Genomic DNA, 13,430 nt, shown 5'->3' with positions numbered 1-13,430 from the left:
GGTGTCATCCTGTGCAGGTGCCCCGGATTTGGAGATGGGCGGTTCCCTTGGCAGGACCTGCTTTGGGTGAATAACCCGGCGCGCCACTGGCTCCCGCCCGCGGCTGCGCCCCGCAGGGACGGGGGGACGCGGATGGGGCCAGGCTGGGAGGGGCAGCTCCGCGCGGCAGCGCCCGCGGCGCTGGTCCTGGGAGCCTTCCGCCCTTTCTGGGCGCTGCCGCCCGGACTTCACGCTCCTCCTGAAGGAAGAAGCCTCTGTCCCGGTCAGCTGTGTGCCGCATCCCGTTTTCTCCCTCCGCCACCACCTCCGCCCCCACCCCACCTCCACCCTTCCATTGTGCTGTGCGTGTATCTGCGCCTCCTGTGCGAGGAGTGGCACCGAGAACAGGGACCTCGCCTTGCCATGGAACTGTACGGAAAGGTGAGCGAAAGGCGGCCCCTGCGTGGTCTGCGGGGCAGCGCGCCGTGCGGACCTGGGTGCGCGCGTGTGTGCGTGTATGTATGCGCGCGCCCGTGAGACAGTGTGTGCACGTGCGTGCGTGTATGCATGTACGCGCGTGTGACTGTGCACGCGTGTGTGAGTGCGTGTCAGTGAGCGTGTTAGTGTGCGTGTATGTGTAACTGTGAACGCGTGCTCCCTCTTAACGCGAGTGTGCGGGTAACCCACTTCGCTCGTGTGTGTGCCGGCCGCTTTCTCCCCGCGTTTTGGGGTGACATTGCGGCACCAGCCCCTCTGCCGCGGGATAACTTTCGGGTTCCGGACGGCAGGTCTAGGGTGGAGAGTCGAGATGCCGCGCCGGTGTCGTTTTACTTGGTCATGAGCACCGAGCAGCGCATTTCCTAACCGGGAAATCACTGTGCGGCTTCGGAGGCCACAGGTGGAAACGAGAAATCTGCGCGGAGCACTGTTTTCTCTGGGGTCACGTCCGCCCGCCCCTGGGGAGCGATGGGTGACGAGGCTGAGAGCGGTCCCTGCAGAAAGAGGCGCCCGGGCCAAGCGCCGCTGGAGGGGTGGTGGCCTGGGCGCTGGATCGCCGGGAGTTGTAGTCGGCGGCTCGCGGGTTCGGAGAACGGATCCGGAGTTTGGACTACAATTCCCAGGAACACGCGTACGCCAGAGTGCGCATGCGCACTAAAGAACGGACAGCGCCGGTGCTGATTTCGGGCGGGTCAGCGAACCCGAGGGTGCGGAGCGGGGAGCGCGCGCCTGGCCAGCGCTGTTGTCCCCGAGAGCAGGAACCGCCGAGAACAATGAGACACGAAGCTCCCGTACAGGTGGGTCCTGACGCAGCGTGCGGCCGCGCCAAGGGCTGACAGACATGCTGGCACCTTTGGTCCAAGCGGCCACCGCGAGGAGCCGGCTCCGACGTGCTCCGCGGGCAGAGGGTCCCGCGCCATGGGCTGTGACCGGGCTGTCCCGACGGGGGGCACTTGTCATCTCCCGGGCTTGGCCGGGACGGGCACGCGCCTGTGTGTCCGGGCGCGGGGCATGTGTCATCGTCCTGGCTCGGTGACCGCGGGCACGCCACAGGCTTTGGGCGGCGGGACCAGGCGCCGGGCCACGAGCGGGAAGGGGCAGCGGTGTGCAGCCCCCACAGCCCCGTTCTCGGTCAGGGTCCGGTCGCGTCCGCGCACAGGAGCGAACACCGCGGGCTCGGCGCACCCTGGAGTTCCTTCACTTCTGACCCTGGCCAGCTCACCCCCGCCCTTCACCTCTGACCCTGGCCGGCTCACCCCCGACCCAGGCCGGCTCACCCCCGCCCTTCACCTCTGACCCTGGCCGGCTCACCCCCGCCCTTCACCTCTGACCCAGGCCGGCTCACCCCCGACCCAGGCCGGCTCACCCCCGCCCTTCACCTCTGACCCAGGCCGGCTCACCCCCGCCCTTCAACTCTGACCCAGGCCGGCTCACCCCCGCCCTTCAACTCTGACCCAGGCCGGCTCACCCCCGCCCTTCAACTCTGACCCAGGCCGGCTCACCCCCGCCCTTCAACTCTGACCCAGGCCGGCTCACCCCGGCCCTTCACCCCTGACCCCGGCCGGCTCACCCCGGCCCTTCACCTCTCACCCAGGCCGGCTCACCCCCGCCCTTCACCTCTCACCCCGGCCGGCTCACCCCCGACCCAGGCCGGCTCACCCCCGCCCTTCACCTCTGACCCCGGCCGGCTCACCCTCCCCTTCACCTCTGACCCAGGCCGGCTCACCCCCGCCCTTCACCTCTGACCCCGGCCGGCTCACCCTCCCCTTCACCTCTGACCCAGGCCGGCTCACCCCCGCCCTTCACCTCTGACCCAGGCCGGCTCACCCCCGCCCTTCACCTCTGACCCCGGCCGGCTCACCCCCCCCCTTCACCTCTGACCCCGGCCGGCTCACCCCCGCCCTTCACCTCTGACCCAGGCCGGCTCACCCCCGCCCTTCACCTCTGACCCAGGCCGGCTCACCCCCCCCCCTTCACCTCTGACCCCGGCCGGCTCACCCCCGCCCTTCACCTCTGACCCAGGCCGGCTCACCGCCCCCCTTCACCTCTGACCCAGGCCGGCTCACCCCCGCCCTTCACCTCTGACCCAGGCCGGCTCACCCCCGCCCTTCACCTCTGACCCAGGCCGGCTCACCCCTGCGCCTTCAAACCCTTAGCTCCCCTGAGCGTTGGACCCATTGCTGCGCGTTCGGCCCCTGAATCCCACTTGTTCCTGTCTGTAGACTCTGGTGCCTGAGCGTCGTGATGAACTTTTGTTCTCAAGGGTCTAAGATGCGGGACCTCAGCACCAGGCGTGTGGGGAGCAGTCCGCGGCCGCCCAGCTGGTGAGCCGGTTCTGGGGAGAGCTCACCATTTGCAGTGAGTCCTTCCTTGAGAACCTGCCTTTGCTGCAAGGCCGGCAGTAAAAATGCCCTTAACTCCCGCTTAAGCGTTTTTCCATGATCTTCTTTATGAATCAAGGACTTTAAATATAGGCATCCATTTCTTTTCATCTATTTTGTAGGTTACGTGCACTAATGTATACAGGAATTGGACTGTTAATGAAAAACAAGTCTGTGGAATTTGTTTGTTGACGGATTATACAATGGAAGCCCTCAAATCACCTTATGAGTTATTGAAAATTTGATTTGTTCCAGAGAGCAGGGATCCATTGTCTGTTTCTAATACCTCGGTTTGTGACTTGGCTTCTCATTCAAGTCTGATGTGGAAACAATCTGGACAGACAATAAAGGTACAGGCTGTTGCAATCAAGATATATTGGCTTATGGTAATTTTCATTACTGGAGATACTGCCAGGAGCCAACTGGCTAAATTAGTCATTTTTGATTATAAGTAAACATTGACAATAGAATTTAAAGGTAGATTGTTAGAATTTAAGTCAATACCGTATAGGCACTGAAGTCTTTCTGTCAAAATAGATTACTAAAAAAATTTAACCACACTGCATCTGGATTTTTATTTTTATACAAGACTTGCTTAGACTCTTCAGAGGGTCATTAAAATATTATAGAACTATATGAAATGAATGCCTTAGGAAATATTTTAAGTTATTTTATATCAACTACATAGTAGGCACCTTAATAAAGAAGTAATATAAAAATAGGAACAAAATTAATTTGCTCATGGATGGAATGATTTTCATATTTATGGTGCACTTTATTCATTTGACTAGATTTTTGAGGTTTAAAAATCTAAATGCCCAAATGCTATCATGAGTAATAGATACATTTTAAGGAATCAAAGACCATTTTTTGTAGTATATTTAATTAAAGCACATTCATTGATTCAATTTAACAAGTAAATTGTTGTTTTGGTGATCCTCTCTTATAATCAGGTTTTCAAACATCTAATGATAAGACGAATAAAAAATATAAACAGCTTTCTATTTTTTAAGTGGCAAGCCCTGTCTCAGCAACCACACTTCTGAAGCACAATCACATTTCAGGAGACTGGCACATGCAAGTGCAACAAAAGAAACAGTTGACATTTTTTTCTTCCATTTAAAGACTGAATGAACAACATCATCATTTTAAATATATGCTCCCAAATTTTACTTAGGTTTCTGGACAAGCAAAATCTCATTCTATAGCTGCATGATCCCAAGAGATTCTTTTCCCCATGTAAAGACTTAGTTCATTTATTGATGTGAATCAAAATTAGCTCTTTAATTGTTGATTTCCTAATTTACTTTTATATTTTCTTAAATCAAAGAAGGCTTTTAAAAATTATACAATGTCTTTTAAAAAGCATTTGTAGTGCCTGTGTCTTGGTGTTCTGTTCAAGGTAGTTGTTTTTGATATAGGTATATTTTTTAAAAATACTGCTCTCTGAGTTGGTGCAAAGTGAGGGATAATGAATGTTTTTATAGTGACTATTAAAATAATACACAGTAATAACATTTAGTATCTGTAACTAAATAACCAGGAATGGCATTTGGTAAATGTTCCAGATGATGGGCTAGAATTTTAATGCAGGAGATGGTCATTTTGTGCCTTCTAATTCAGTGCATCTATCAATCTCGAGGGCCAATGAAATGGGCAGTAGCAGTGCTCATGAGATGAGGGAAAGACTGATGAACAAATTGTCATTTGATTCAGGGGACAGACTGAACAGATTCCAGTTTATTTAGTGCTTTGTCTGTGTCAAGCACTGTGCCTTGCATTCAGGTGTGTGTGTATATATATATATTAGTAAAATATAAAACAATCCTAGGTGTGTGTGTGTGTGTGTATGTGTATTAGTAAAATATAAAACAATCCTAGAGGTCATCATTACTACTTACAGTAAAGATAACTGGAGCTTATTTAGAATAAATAACTTTCCAAACATGGTAGACTTAAGGTTCTCCCAGATCTCTGTCTAGAAGTCCTATATTCTTTCTTTTGTTATTTTGGGATTCCCCAAGAAGATATAGGAAGGGTGTTATAAAGAGTGAGGGTTCTATTGATATAAATTGATCCATTCATTTGGTTCAGAAGAAAGAGAAATTGTCTCTATTTTCTGTTTATAAAACAAACTTGAATAAACTAAACCAAATATTTTGGAAGGGCCAATGTTTTAAAACACCTGCTTTTTGTTTTCTGGATTTGAATTTTTTGCAGATTTGCCTACTCTCTTGCAGGACCAAAGTGGAATCCATTGTCTCAAGACTAAATGCTTATGGATAAGCATAAGCTTTTAGGTTATCTTATAAATGCAGAGTAAACTTCAAAGAAAAACATATGAAGCAGAGTGCCAAAAATAATAAAATAAAAAGAGGTTGTTTGGCTGAGAATTAGGAGGATTGAAGAAAGAATATAGATGTAGGCTGAAGATAAAGTTGAGGTGAAAAACTATAATTGATATTAAAAGCAGTCAAGCTGTATAGAAAAATGACTTACAAAGATGTGAAGTCTAAATATCATTGTTTCACTTAGCCATGAAAAGTACATGATGTTCTTGCATTTCATTATTGTTGAATTTCTGACAATGTCCAGCCTCGATGATGATCCCTATGTCTTTATAAGAAACAAATTTAGTTCCGGCCCTGGCCAGTGGTAGAGCGTTGGCCGGCGTGTAGATCTTCTGGTTTGATTCCCCGTCAGGGCACACAGGAGAAGCGACCATCTCCTTCTCTAACCCCCCTTCTTCCCCTCCATGGCTCGAATGATCAAGTTGGTCCTAGGCCCCAAGGATGGCTCCATGGCCTCACTTCATGCACTAAAATAGTTTGGTTGCCAAGCAACGGAGCAGCTGCCCCAGATGGGCAGAACATCAGCCCCAGACAGGGTTGCTGGGTGGATTCCGGTGGGGCACATGTGAGAGTCTGTCTCTCTGCCTCCCTGCCACTCACTTATTAAAAAGAAAAATTTAGTTCCCATCCCCTGTGGAAATGAGGAAAACCTCTGGTTGACATTGGAGAAACAAGAGCTTCTTTAAAGCTTTCTCCATTTGAGCAAATCTCTGACGTATCCACTTTTCCTCTATAAAGGACAGTGGAGAATAGAGAGGGAATTAACCTATAGCAAAAATAAACTTCTGTCGTGTTAAAATGGTTTTCCATTTCCACATTTTCAGTCCAAGAAATTGTGGATTTATTACATGTATAGCCATAATTTTCCCCTGCCATTTTAAGCTTATAGTGGAACTAGAAATTCCTTTCCTCACCATCATACTCCAGGAAGGAACAATTATTTTTGCTAAGGGATGGGTTTTTCTGCAATTGTTCTGACACCAAGGACACTCAACTGAGTATAAGCAGTTCTGCCACCTGAAAAAATGTTGTAGTGGTTAAACGTTTTTCCCTTTTTCATTCATTAATTTGGTTCAGAGGTACTAGAAGAACCATCATAATAGGTCACAGTTTATTACCAAGGGTACTGTGAACTGAAAAGTTAAGATAGGGATTCTTTTGTTTTTTTTTAGAGAGAGAGAGAGAGAGAGGAAGGGAGAGAGATAAGAAGCATCAACTCATAGTTGTGTCACTTATAGTTGTCCATTGATTGCTTCTCTATGTGCCTTGATGGGATTTGGTGGGGGGACTCAGGCCGGCAACGCTGCACTCAAGCTGGAGAGCATGAGCTCGAGCCATCGGATGAGCCCACACTCAAGCTGGCGACCGTGGGGTTTCAAATCGGGGACCTCGGTTGATATTCTATCCCAGGTTGATACTGTAGCCACTATGCCACCACCAGTCAAGCTATGAGCTGTGAGGTTTAAATCTTTCAGATTTCTTTGGAATTATATAGATTTTTAGCATTTTTCAGTTTATTTATAGTTTTTAAAAGATATTTACATACATTGAAATGCAACAATCTTAAGTGAACAGTTTGATAAACTTTGATAGATACACCTTGTAATAAATACCACAATAAAGAACATTTCTAATCAACCCCAAAAGATCCTTCATTTATGTCCTTTTTTCACTTACATCAGTTCTATTCTAGAACTTTCTGTAGTTCCGTAAAACATACACTGTCAACATATTGTGCAACATACAGTACGCACTCTAGACTCTGGCTAATTTTGTTCAGAATAATGCACAGAGGGTCATCTCTGTTGTTGCATTTCCCAGCAGTTCTGTTTCACTGATGACATTGTCCTGCTGTCTCACTCTGCCATGCTCTAAATGTGCTCCCCTGTTGGTGGACTTTGAGGTGATTTCCCCTAAGGCTATTATGGCGAAGGCAATAAACATGATCATCTTGGTCTTTTTGTAATAATATGTTTGTGGGTTTTTTTCGGGTAAATACCTAGAAGTAGGACTGCTGGGATGAAGGGTAAGTGCATGTTTAACTTCATGAGAAATAGTAAAATCTTCAGCCAGAGTGATAGCAGCCTTGTACGCTCCCACCAGCAATGCATGAGCTCTCGGCTGACTCTGCAGCCTCAGCAGAGTGTGCTGTCAGCGGCCTTTCCAGTGTTGGCCTCTTTAATGGGTGTTTTGTGGCACCTCGTTATGATTTGCATTTGCATTTTCCTGATGACGAAGTGATGTTTTGCATATTTTCATCTGTTTACTGGCCATCTGTGTATCTCCCATTGTGAAGTGTCTATTTAGCCTTTTGTCCAGTTAGGGGGCTTTTTACTGTTTGTTTGAAGGAGAGCTTTATAATTTTGAAACTAATTTAAAAAATAATTTCTGCCCCATCTGTGGCTTGAATACTCGTACTCTTCATAGTGTCTTTTGATGAGTTTTTTATAAAATCTGGGTTATTAAATACAGGGGTGATCCGTATCTGGACTTCACGTGTCCTTTGTTCTGTTTTTTTTTGGGGGGGGGTTGTTTGTATTTTTGTATATTTCTGAAGTGGGAAGCGGGGACACAGGGAGACAGACTCCCCACATGTGCCCGGCTGGGATCCAGCCAGCATTCCCACCAGGGCGCGATGTTCTGCCCATCTAGAGCGATGCTCTGTCGCAACCGGAGCCATTCTAGCACCTGAGGTGGAGACCATGGAGCGGGCTAACTTGTTCCAGTGGAGCCTTGGCTGTGGGAGGGGAAGAGAGAGAGAGAGAGAAAGGAGAAGGGGGAGGGTGAGAAGCAGATGGGTGCTTCTCCTCAGTGCCCTGACCAGAAGTCGAACCCAGGACTTCCACATGCTGGGCTGACGCTCTACCACTGAGCCAAAGGCCAGGGCTCCTTTGTTCCGTTTATGTAAGAAGACCTTGCTACATTTAATTGTTATTTCTGGTAGGTTTTTGTTTAATATTTTTAGAAATTAGTCTTTAAGAATTTTTACATACACAAGCATATCATTCGCAAAGAGAAGCAGTTTACTTCTTCCTTTCCAGGGATCTCACTTTTTTTGTCCTATATGTTATTCCACAGGCTAGGACAGGGGTTAGGAACCTATGGCTCACAAGCCAGATGTGGCTCTTTTGATGGCTGCATCTAGCTCACAGACATATCTTTAATAAAAAATAATAATAACGTTAAAAATATAAGAAACATTCTCATGTATTACAATCCATTCATTTCCTACCACTCATGTTCATGGTTGTGGGTGGCTGGAGCCAATCACAGCTGTCCTCTGGGACAACACCAAATTTTTATTGGATAATGTGTAATGTACACGGGTCATTGTGTGGCTGTCACGGAAGTACATTTTAAAATATGTGGCGTGCATGGCTCTCTCAGCCAAAAAGGTTCCCGACCCCTGGGCTAGGACATCCAGTATGATGTTGAGTGGAAGTAATGGGCTGACATTCTCACCTTGTTCTCAGTCTTTGGGGGAAGCCTTCCATCGTTCACCATTAAGTATGAGGCCAGTTGTTTTGTTGTTGCTTTTGTTATAGATACCCTGTCATATTGAGGACATTTCTTTTGAATCTTAGTTTGCTGAGAGTATTTGTGTTAGAAGTGGGTGCTGAATTTTGTAAAATACCTATTCTACACCTTTGAGTGATCACATGGTTTGTCTCCTTTATCCTGTTGGATGTTACTTGATTTTTGAGTGAGTTTGGCATTCTCTAGATAAATCTGTTAGTCATGATGTGTTGTCCTTTCTATGTACTGCTAGAGTCAGTTTGACTGTATGTGTTTGAGGATTTTTGCATTTAAGTTCATGATGGATATTGATGTATGATTTTCTTTTAATGTTTTTATGAGTCTATAATATTGTAGTCATGCAAGCCTTATACAACAAGATAAATGTTCTTTCCCCTTCTGTTTTGGTATATTGATAGATATACTTGGTATTAAAGTATTTGATAGAATTCATCGATGAAGCCAGTGGTACTGAGAGTTTTGCTTGTGGAATTTTTTCTTTTTCTTTTTTACAAATTCAACTTTTTAAATATGTATGTGTGTGTGTGTATATATATATATATCCATCATCCAACTATTTGTCCTATCTCTACTAACCTACCTACCAGCCTATCTACCAACCTACCCCATCTCTCTCTATATATATATCTATTCATCCATTTATGCATCCATCCATGATCTATCACCTTTAGTATATGATGATAGGCAGAATAGTACCCCCTCCCAAAGATACCTGTGCCCTAATTCCTGAAACATGTGAATAAATTAAGTTACATAACAAAATTTGCAGATGAAATTAACATTACAGACTTTAAAATAGGGAGATTAATTCCCTATTAATTAATTATTCTCAGGTTAATCCAATCTAATCACATGACCCCTTTGCAAGCAGCATACTTCCTGGTGCTGGATTCAGTGAGACGTGGCAAAGGGGAGGGCAGAGATTTGAATGAAGCATGAGCATTGTTGGCTTGAAAATGAAGACATCTATGTCAAGGAAATAGGGACCTCATTTGTGCAACCACAAGCAAGTGACTTCTGCCAACAACCTGAAAGAGCTTGGAAGTTGAATCTTCCCCAGAACCTCCAGGTAGTAACCCAGCCCAGCTAATAATACATATATATAAAATTTTCTGTTTCATCTTGGGTCAGTTTTAATAAATTATGTTTTTCACCTAATTTTTCAAATTTATTGATATAATGTTGTTCAGATATTTTCATTATCTTTTAATTTCTCCAGCATCTGTACTTATGTACCCTTTTTCATTATCAATATTATTTATCTTCATATAACCAACTTTTGCTTTTTTAAACATTCTGTTGTTGTTTTTTCATTGATTTGAGCTTTTAAAAAAATAAATGTGCCTGACCAGGCAGTGGTGCAGTGGATAGAGCATCGGACTGGCATGCGGAGGACCCAGGATCGAGACCCCGAGGTCGCCATCTTGAGCGCGGGCTCACCTGGTTGGAGCAAAGCTCACCAGCTTGGACCCAAGGTCGCTGGCTCCAGCAAGGGGTTACTTGGTCTGCTGAAGGCCCATGGTGAAGGCACATATGAGAAAGCAATCAATAAACAACTAAGGTGTCGCAACAAAAAACTGATAATTGGTGCTTCTCATCTGTCTCCATTCCTGTCTGTCTGTCCCTATCTATCCCTCTCTCTGACTCTCTCTCTGTCTCTGTAAATAAATAAATAAATAAATGTATCCCTTGTACTTAGTTTATATAACCTTTTTTTACTGAGCTTCTTGAGTAAAAATTTACATCTCTAAATTTAAATGTCTTTTTCTCTAATAAACATAAACATTTAAAATGTTTTTCTCTAAGCATGGCTTTAGTTGACTCCCACCAATTTCTGAGTAGTATTTGCATTATGTTTTATTTCAGATTGTTTGCCCCTTTTCTTACGATGTTTTCCTTAATTCATGAGTGTTAGAAGTGTGTTGTTCAATTTTCAAATACCTAGGTATTTTTAACAATTTTGTTGATATTGATGTCTTATTAAATTCTATTGCTACTAGAGAACATATTCTTTAAGATTTCTATCTTTTGAAAATGTTCAGACTTTTTTTAGGCCCGCATGTGGTCTCAGTTCATGACCTTCCATGTGCACTGTGTGTGGCATGCTGCAGTGGGCAGTGCCGTGGTCTGCACATGCCAGTCAGGTTGTAGTGATGTAGGCATTGCTGAGATCATCTCCATCCGTCCTGGGTTTGGTCCACATACTCTGTCAGTTACTGAGGAACGGTTTTAAAGTCTTTAACTGTGATTATCAACATACCTACTTCTTTTAGTTCTCTCAGTTTCTGCTTTATATATTTTGAGCTTATATTATAAGGTCTGACATATTTGTAATTGTGTCTTCCTGAAAAACTTTTTATTATTATGAAATGCCCTTTTTATCTCTGGTAGTACTTCTTGTCTTAAGGTCTATTTAGTCCAGTATTAATAAACACATTCTTGCTTTTTAATAGTGCTTTCATGGTATTTTATATATGATATATAGCCATATTTTTACTTTCAACCTAATATGTATTTTTATATTTAAAGTGTGAATCTTGTGGTCAGAATCTAGCTGGGGCTTGCATTTTAATCCAATTTGGAAAATCTCTGCCTTTTAATTGAAATTTTAATTCTTTTTCTTATCAGTATGGTTGGCTTTAAAGCTACTTATTTTGCTATTTGTTTTTTATTTCTCCTATCTGGGGTTTTTTTTTTTTTTTTTTTTTTTTTTTTTTCATTTTTCTGAAGCTGGAAACAGGGAGAGACAGTCAGACAGACTCCCGCATGCGCCCGACCGGGATCCACCCGGCACGCCCACCATGGGGCGGCGCTCTGCCCACCAGGGGGCGACGCTCCGCCCATCCTGGGCGTCGCCATATTGCGACCAGAGCCACTCTAGCGCCTGGGGCAGAGGCCAAGGAGCCATCCCCAGCGCCCGGGCCATGTTTGCTCCAATGGAGCCTTGGCTGCGGGAGGGGAAGAGAGAGACAGAGAGGAAAGCGCGGCGGAGGGGTGGAGAAGCAAATGGGCGCTTCTCCTGTGTGCCCTGGCCGGGAATCGAACCCGGGTCCTCCGCACGCTAGGCCGACGCTCTACCGCTGAGCCAACCGGCCAGGGCCTATCTGGGGTTTTTTGTTCCTCTGTTTCCCCTTCCTGAATTCTTTTGCTTAATTAAATACTTTAAAGTATTTTATTTTAATACTTATGTTGGCTTTTTTAACTATAGATTTTTTGCATTTTTTAGTTTTTATGCTAAGGATTATAATATGCATCTTCAACTTATTATATAGTCTACTTAATATTTTACTATTTCACATAAAATGTAGTAACTTTCCAATAATATAATTTTATTTACTTTATCATCTGTGAAATTGTTGGCATATATGTTAAGTCTACATTTATTATAAACCCCCAGTACAGTTTTATCATTTTAGCTTTAAACATAGATTTTTTTTTAATTAAAAGAAGAAATGAAAAATGTGTGTGTGTGTATTATGTTTGCCCACCACCTATTTGCCACATCTGGCCTGAGTTCTGTCTGGGGTTGGTCTTCTTCAGCCTGAACAACCCCTTCAGCATTTCCTGCAGGGCTGAGCTGCTGGCAACAAGTTCTCTCGATTTTTATTCATCTGATAATTTTCTTATTATGCCTTCAATTTTGGGTGCTGATTTTTCTGCATATAAATATTTTGTTGATTTCTTCTTTCAGCGCTTTGTTTCAGTGTCTGGGAACTACAACATAATCTGAAGTCAGCTGTTCTTCATATTAGTGTGCCCTTGTATGTCACAGGTCACTTTTTCTCTGTTTCCAGGATTTTCTGTTTACCTTTGAATTGGAACAGTTTGATTGTGATGTGCCTAGTTGTAGTTTTCTTTATAATTAGTCAATTTAGGAATTTGAATGAGCTTATAAGATAGGTAAGTTTATGTTTTTCATCATATTTTAAAAACACGTAGCTAATATATCTTCCAATATTTTTCCATCCCAGTTTTTTGTTTTTGTTTTTTATTTTTGGTGAGAGAGAGGGACAGATAGACAGGAAGGGAGAGAGATGAGGAACATCAATTTTTTGTTGTGGCACCTTAGTTGTTCATTGATTGCTTTCTCATATGTGCCTTGATGGGGGTGGGGGAGGTCTATTTAGTCCAGTGACTAAATAGAGCCAGTGACCCCTTGCTCAAGCCAGTGACCTTTGGGCTCAAGCCAGTGACCATGGGGTCATGTCTATGATCCCGCACTCGAGCCAGTGACCCCGCACTCAAGCTGGATGAGCCTGCGCTCAAGCCAGCGACCTTGGGGTTTCTAACCTGAGTCATCAGCATCCCAGGTTGATGTTCTGTCCACTGCGCCACTGCCTGGTCAGGCTTTCTCTCTTTTCTCTTCTGAGATTTAAGATATTTTTGCAGAAATCAGTGAGGCACTGCTCATTTTTTCTTTTTTTTTTTCTTCCCTGTCAATTTTGCAGTTCCTGTACAATTATCTTTGAGTTCATTGACTCTTCTGCCATCTGCAGTATGTTGTTAAAGCCCATTGAGAAATTGTTCATTTCAGTTATTGTACTTTAGACTCCATGTTGGCTTCTTTTTACACTTAGAGCTAGACGTACTCTCCGGGGATGAAAGGTTTGATTGAGGAGTGTGGCTGGAGGCATGGACAGTGTTGTGTAGACCAGGCAAGCACAGTGCGTTTCTTACATCAAAG

The 13,430-nt window shown here is 44.8% G+C and overlaps 1 protein-coding gene across 2 annotated transcripts in view; it reads left to right on the top strand.

Annotated features, from left to right (window-relative positions):
* The first annotated feature begins 349 nt into the window (after positions 1 to 349).
* RAB3C (RAB3C, member RAS oncogene family) overlaps positions 350 to 13,430 on the top strand; it is a 92,333-nt gene continuing 79,252 nt past the window's right edge. Inside the window, exon 1 of one of the 2 annotated variants that reach the window (XM_066377465.1) lies at positions 350 to 420. In XM_066377465.1, coding sequence (XP_066233562.1) covers positions 403 to 420 — 18 coding nt within the window. In that variant the 5' untranslated portion in view covers positions 350 to 402. Of the gene's footprint in view, positions 421 to 1,152; positions 1,275 to 13,430 lie in introns of those variants that run through there. The other variant, XM_066377455.1, reaches the window with a different exon arrangement.

This window comes from Saccopteryx leptura, chromosome 1, assembly GCF_036850995.1.
Source record: "Saccopteryx leptura isolate mSacLep1 chromosome 1, mSacLep1_pri_phased_curated, whole genome shotgun sequence".
NCBI classification, from domain to species: domain Eukaryota; kingdom Metazoa; phylum Chordata; class Mammalia; order Chiroptera; family Emballonuridae; genus Saccopteryx; species Saccopteryx leptura.
The sequence above is the reverse complement of the archived record's forward strand: the minus strand, read 5'-3'. Positions and strand labels throughout refer to the sequence as shown.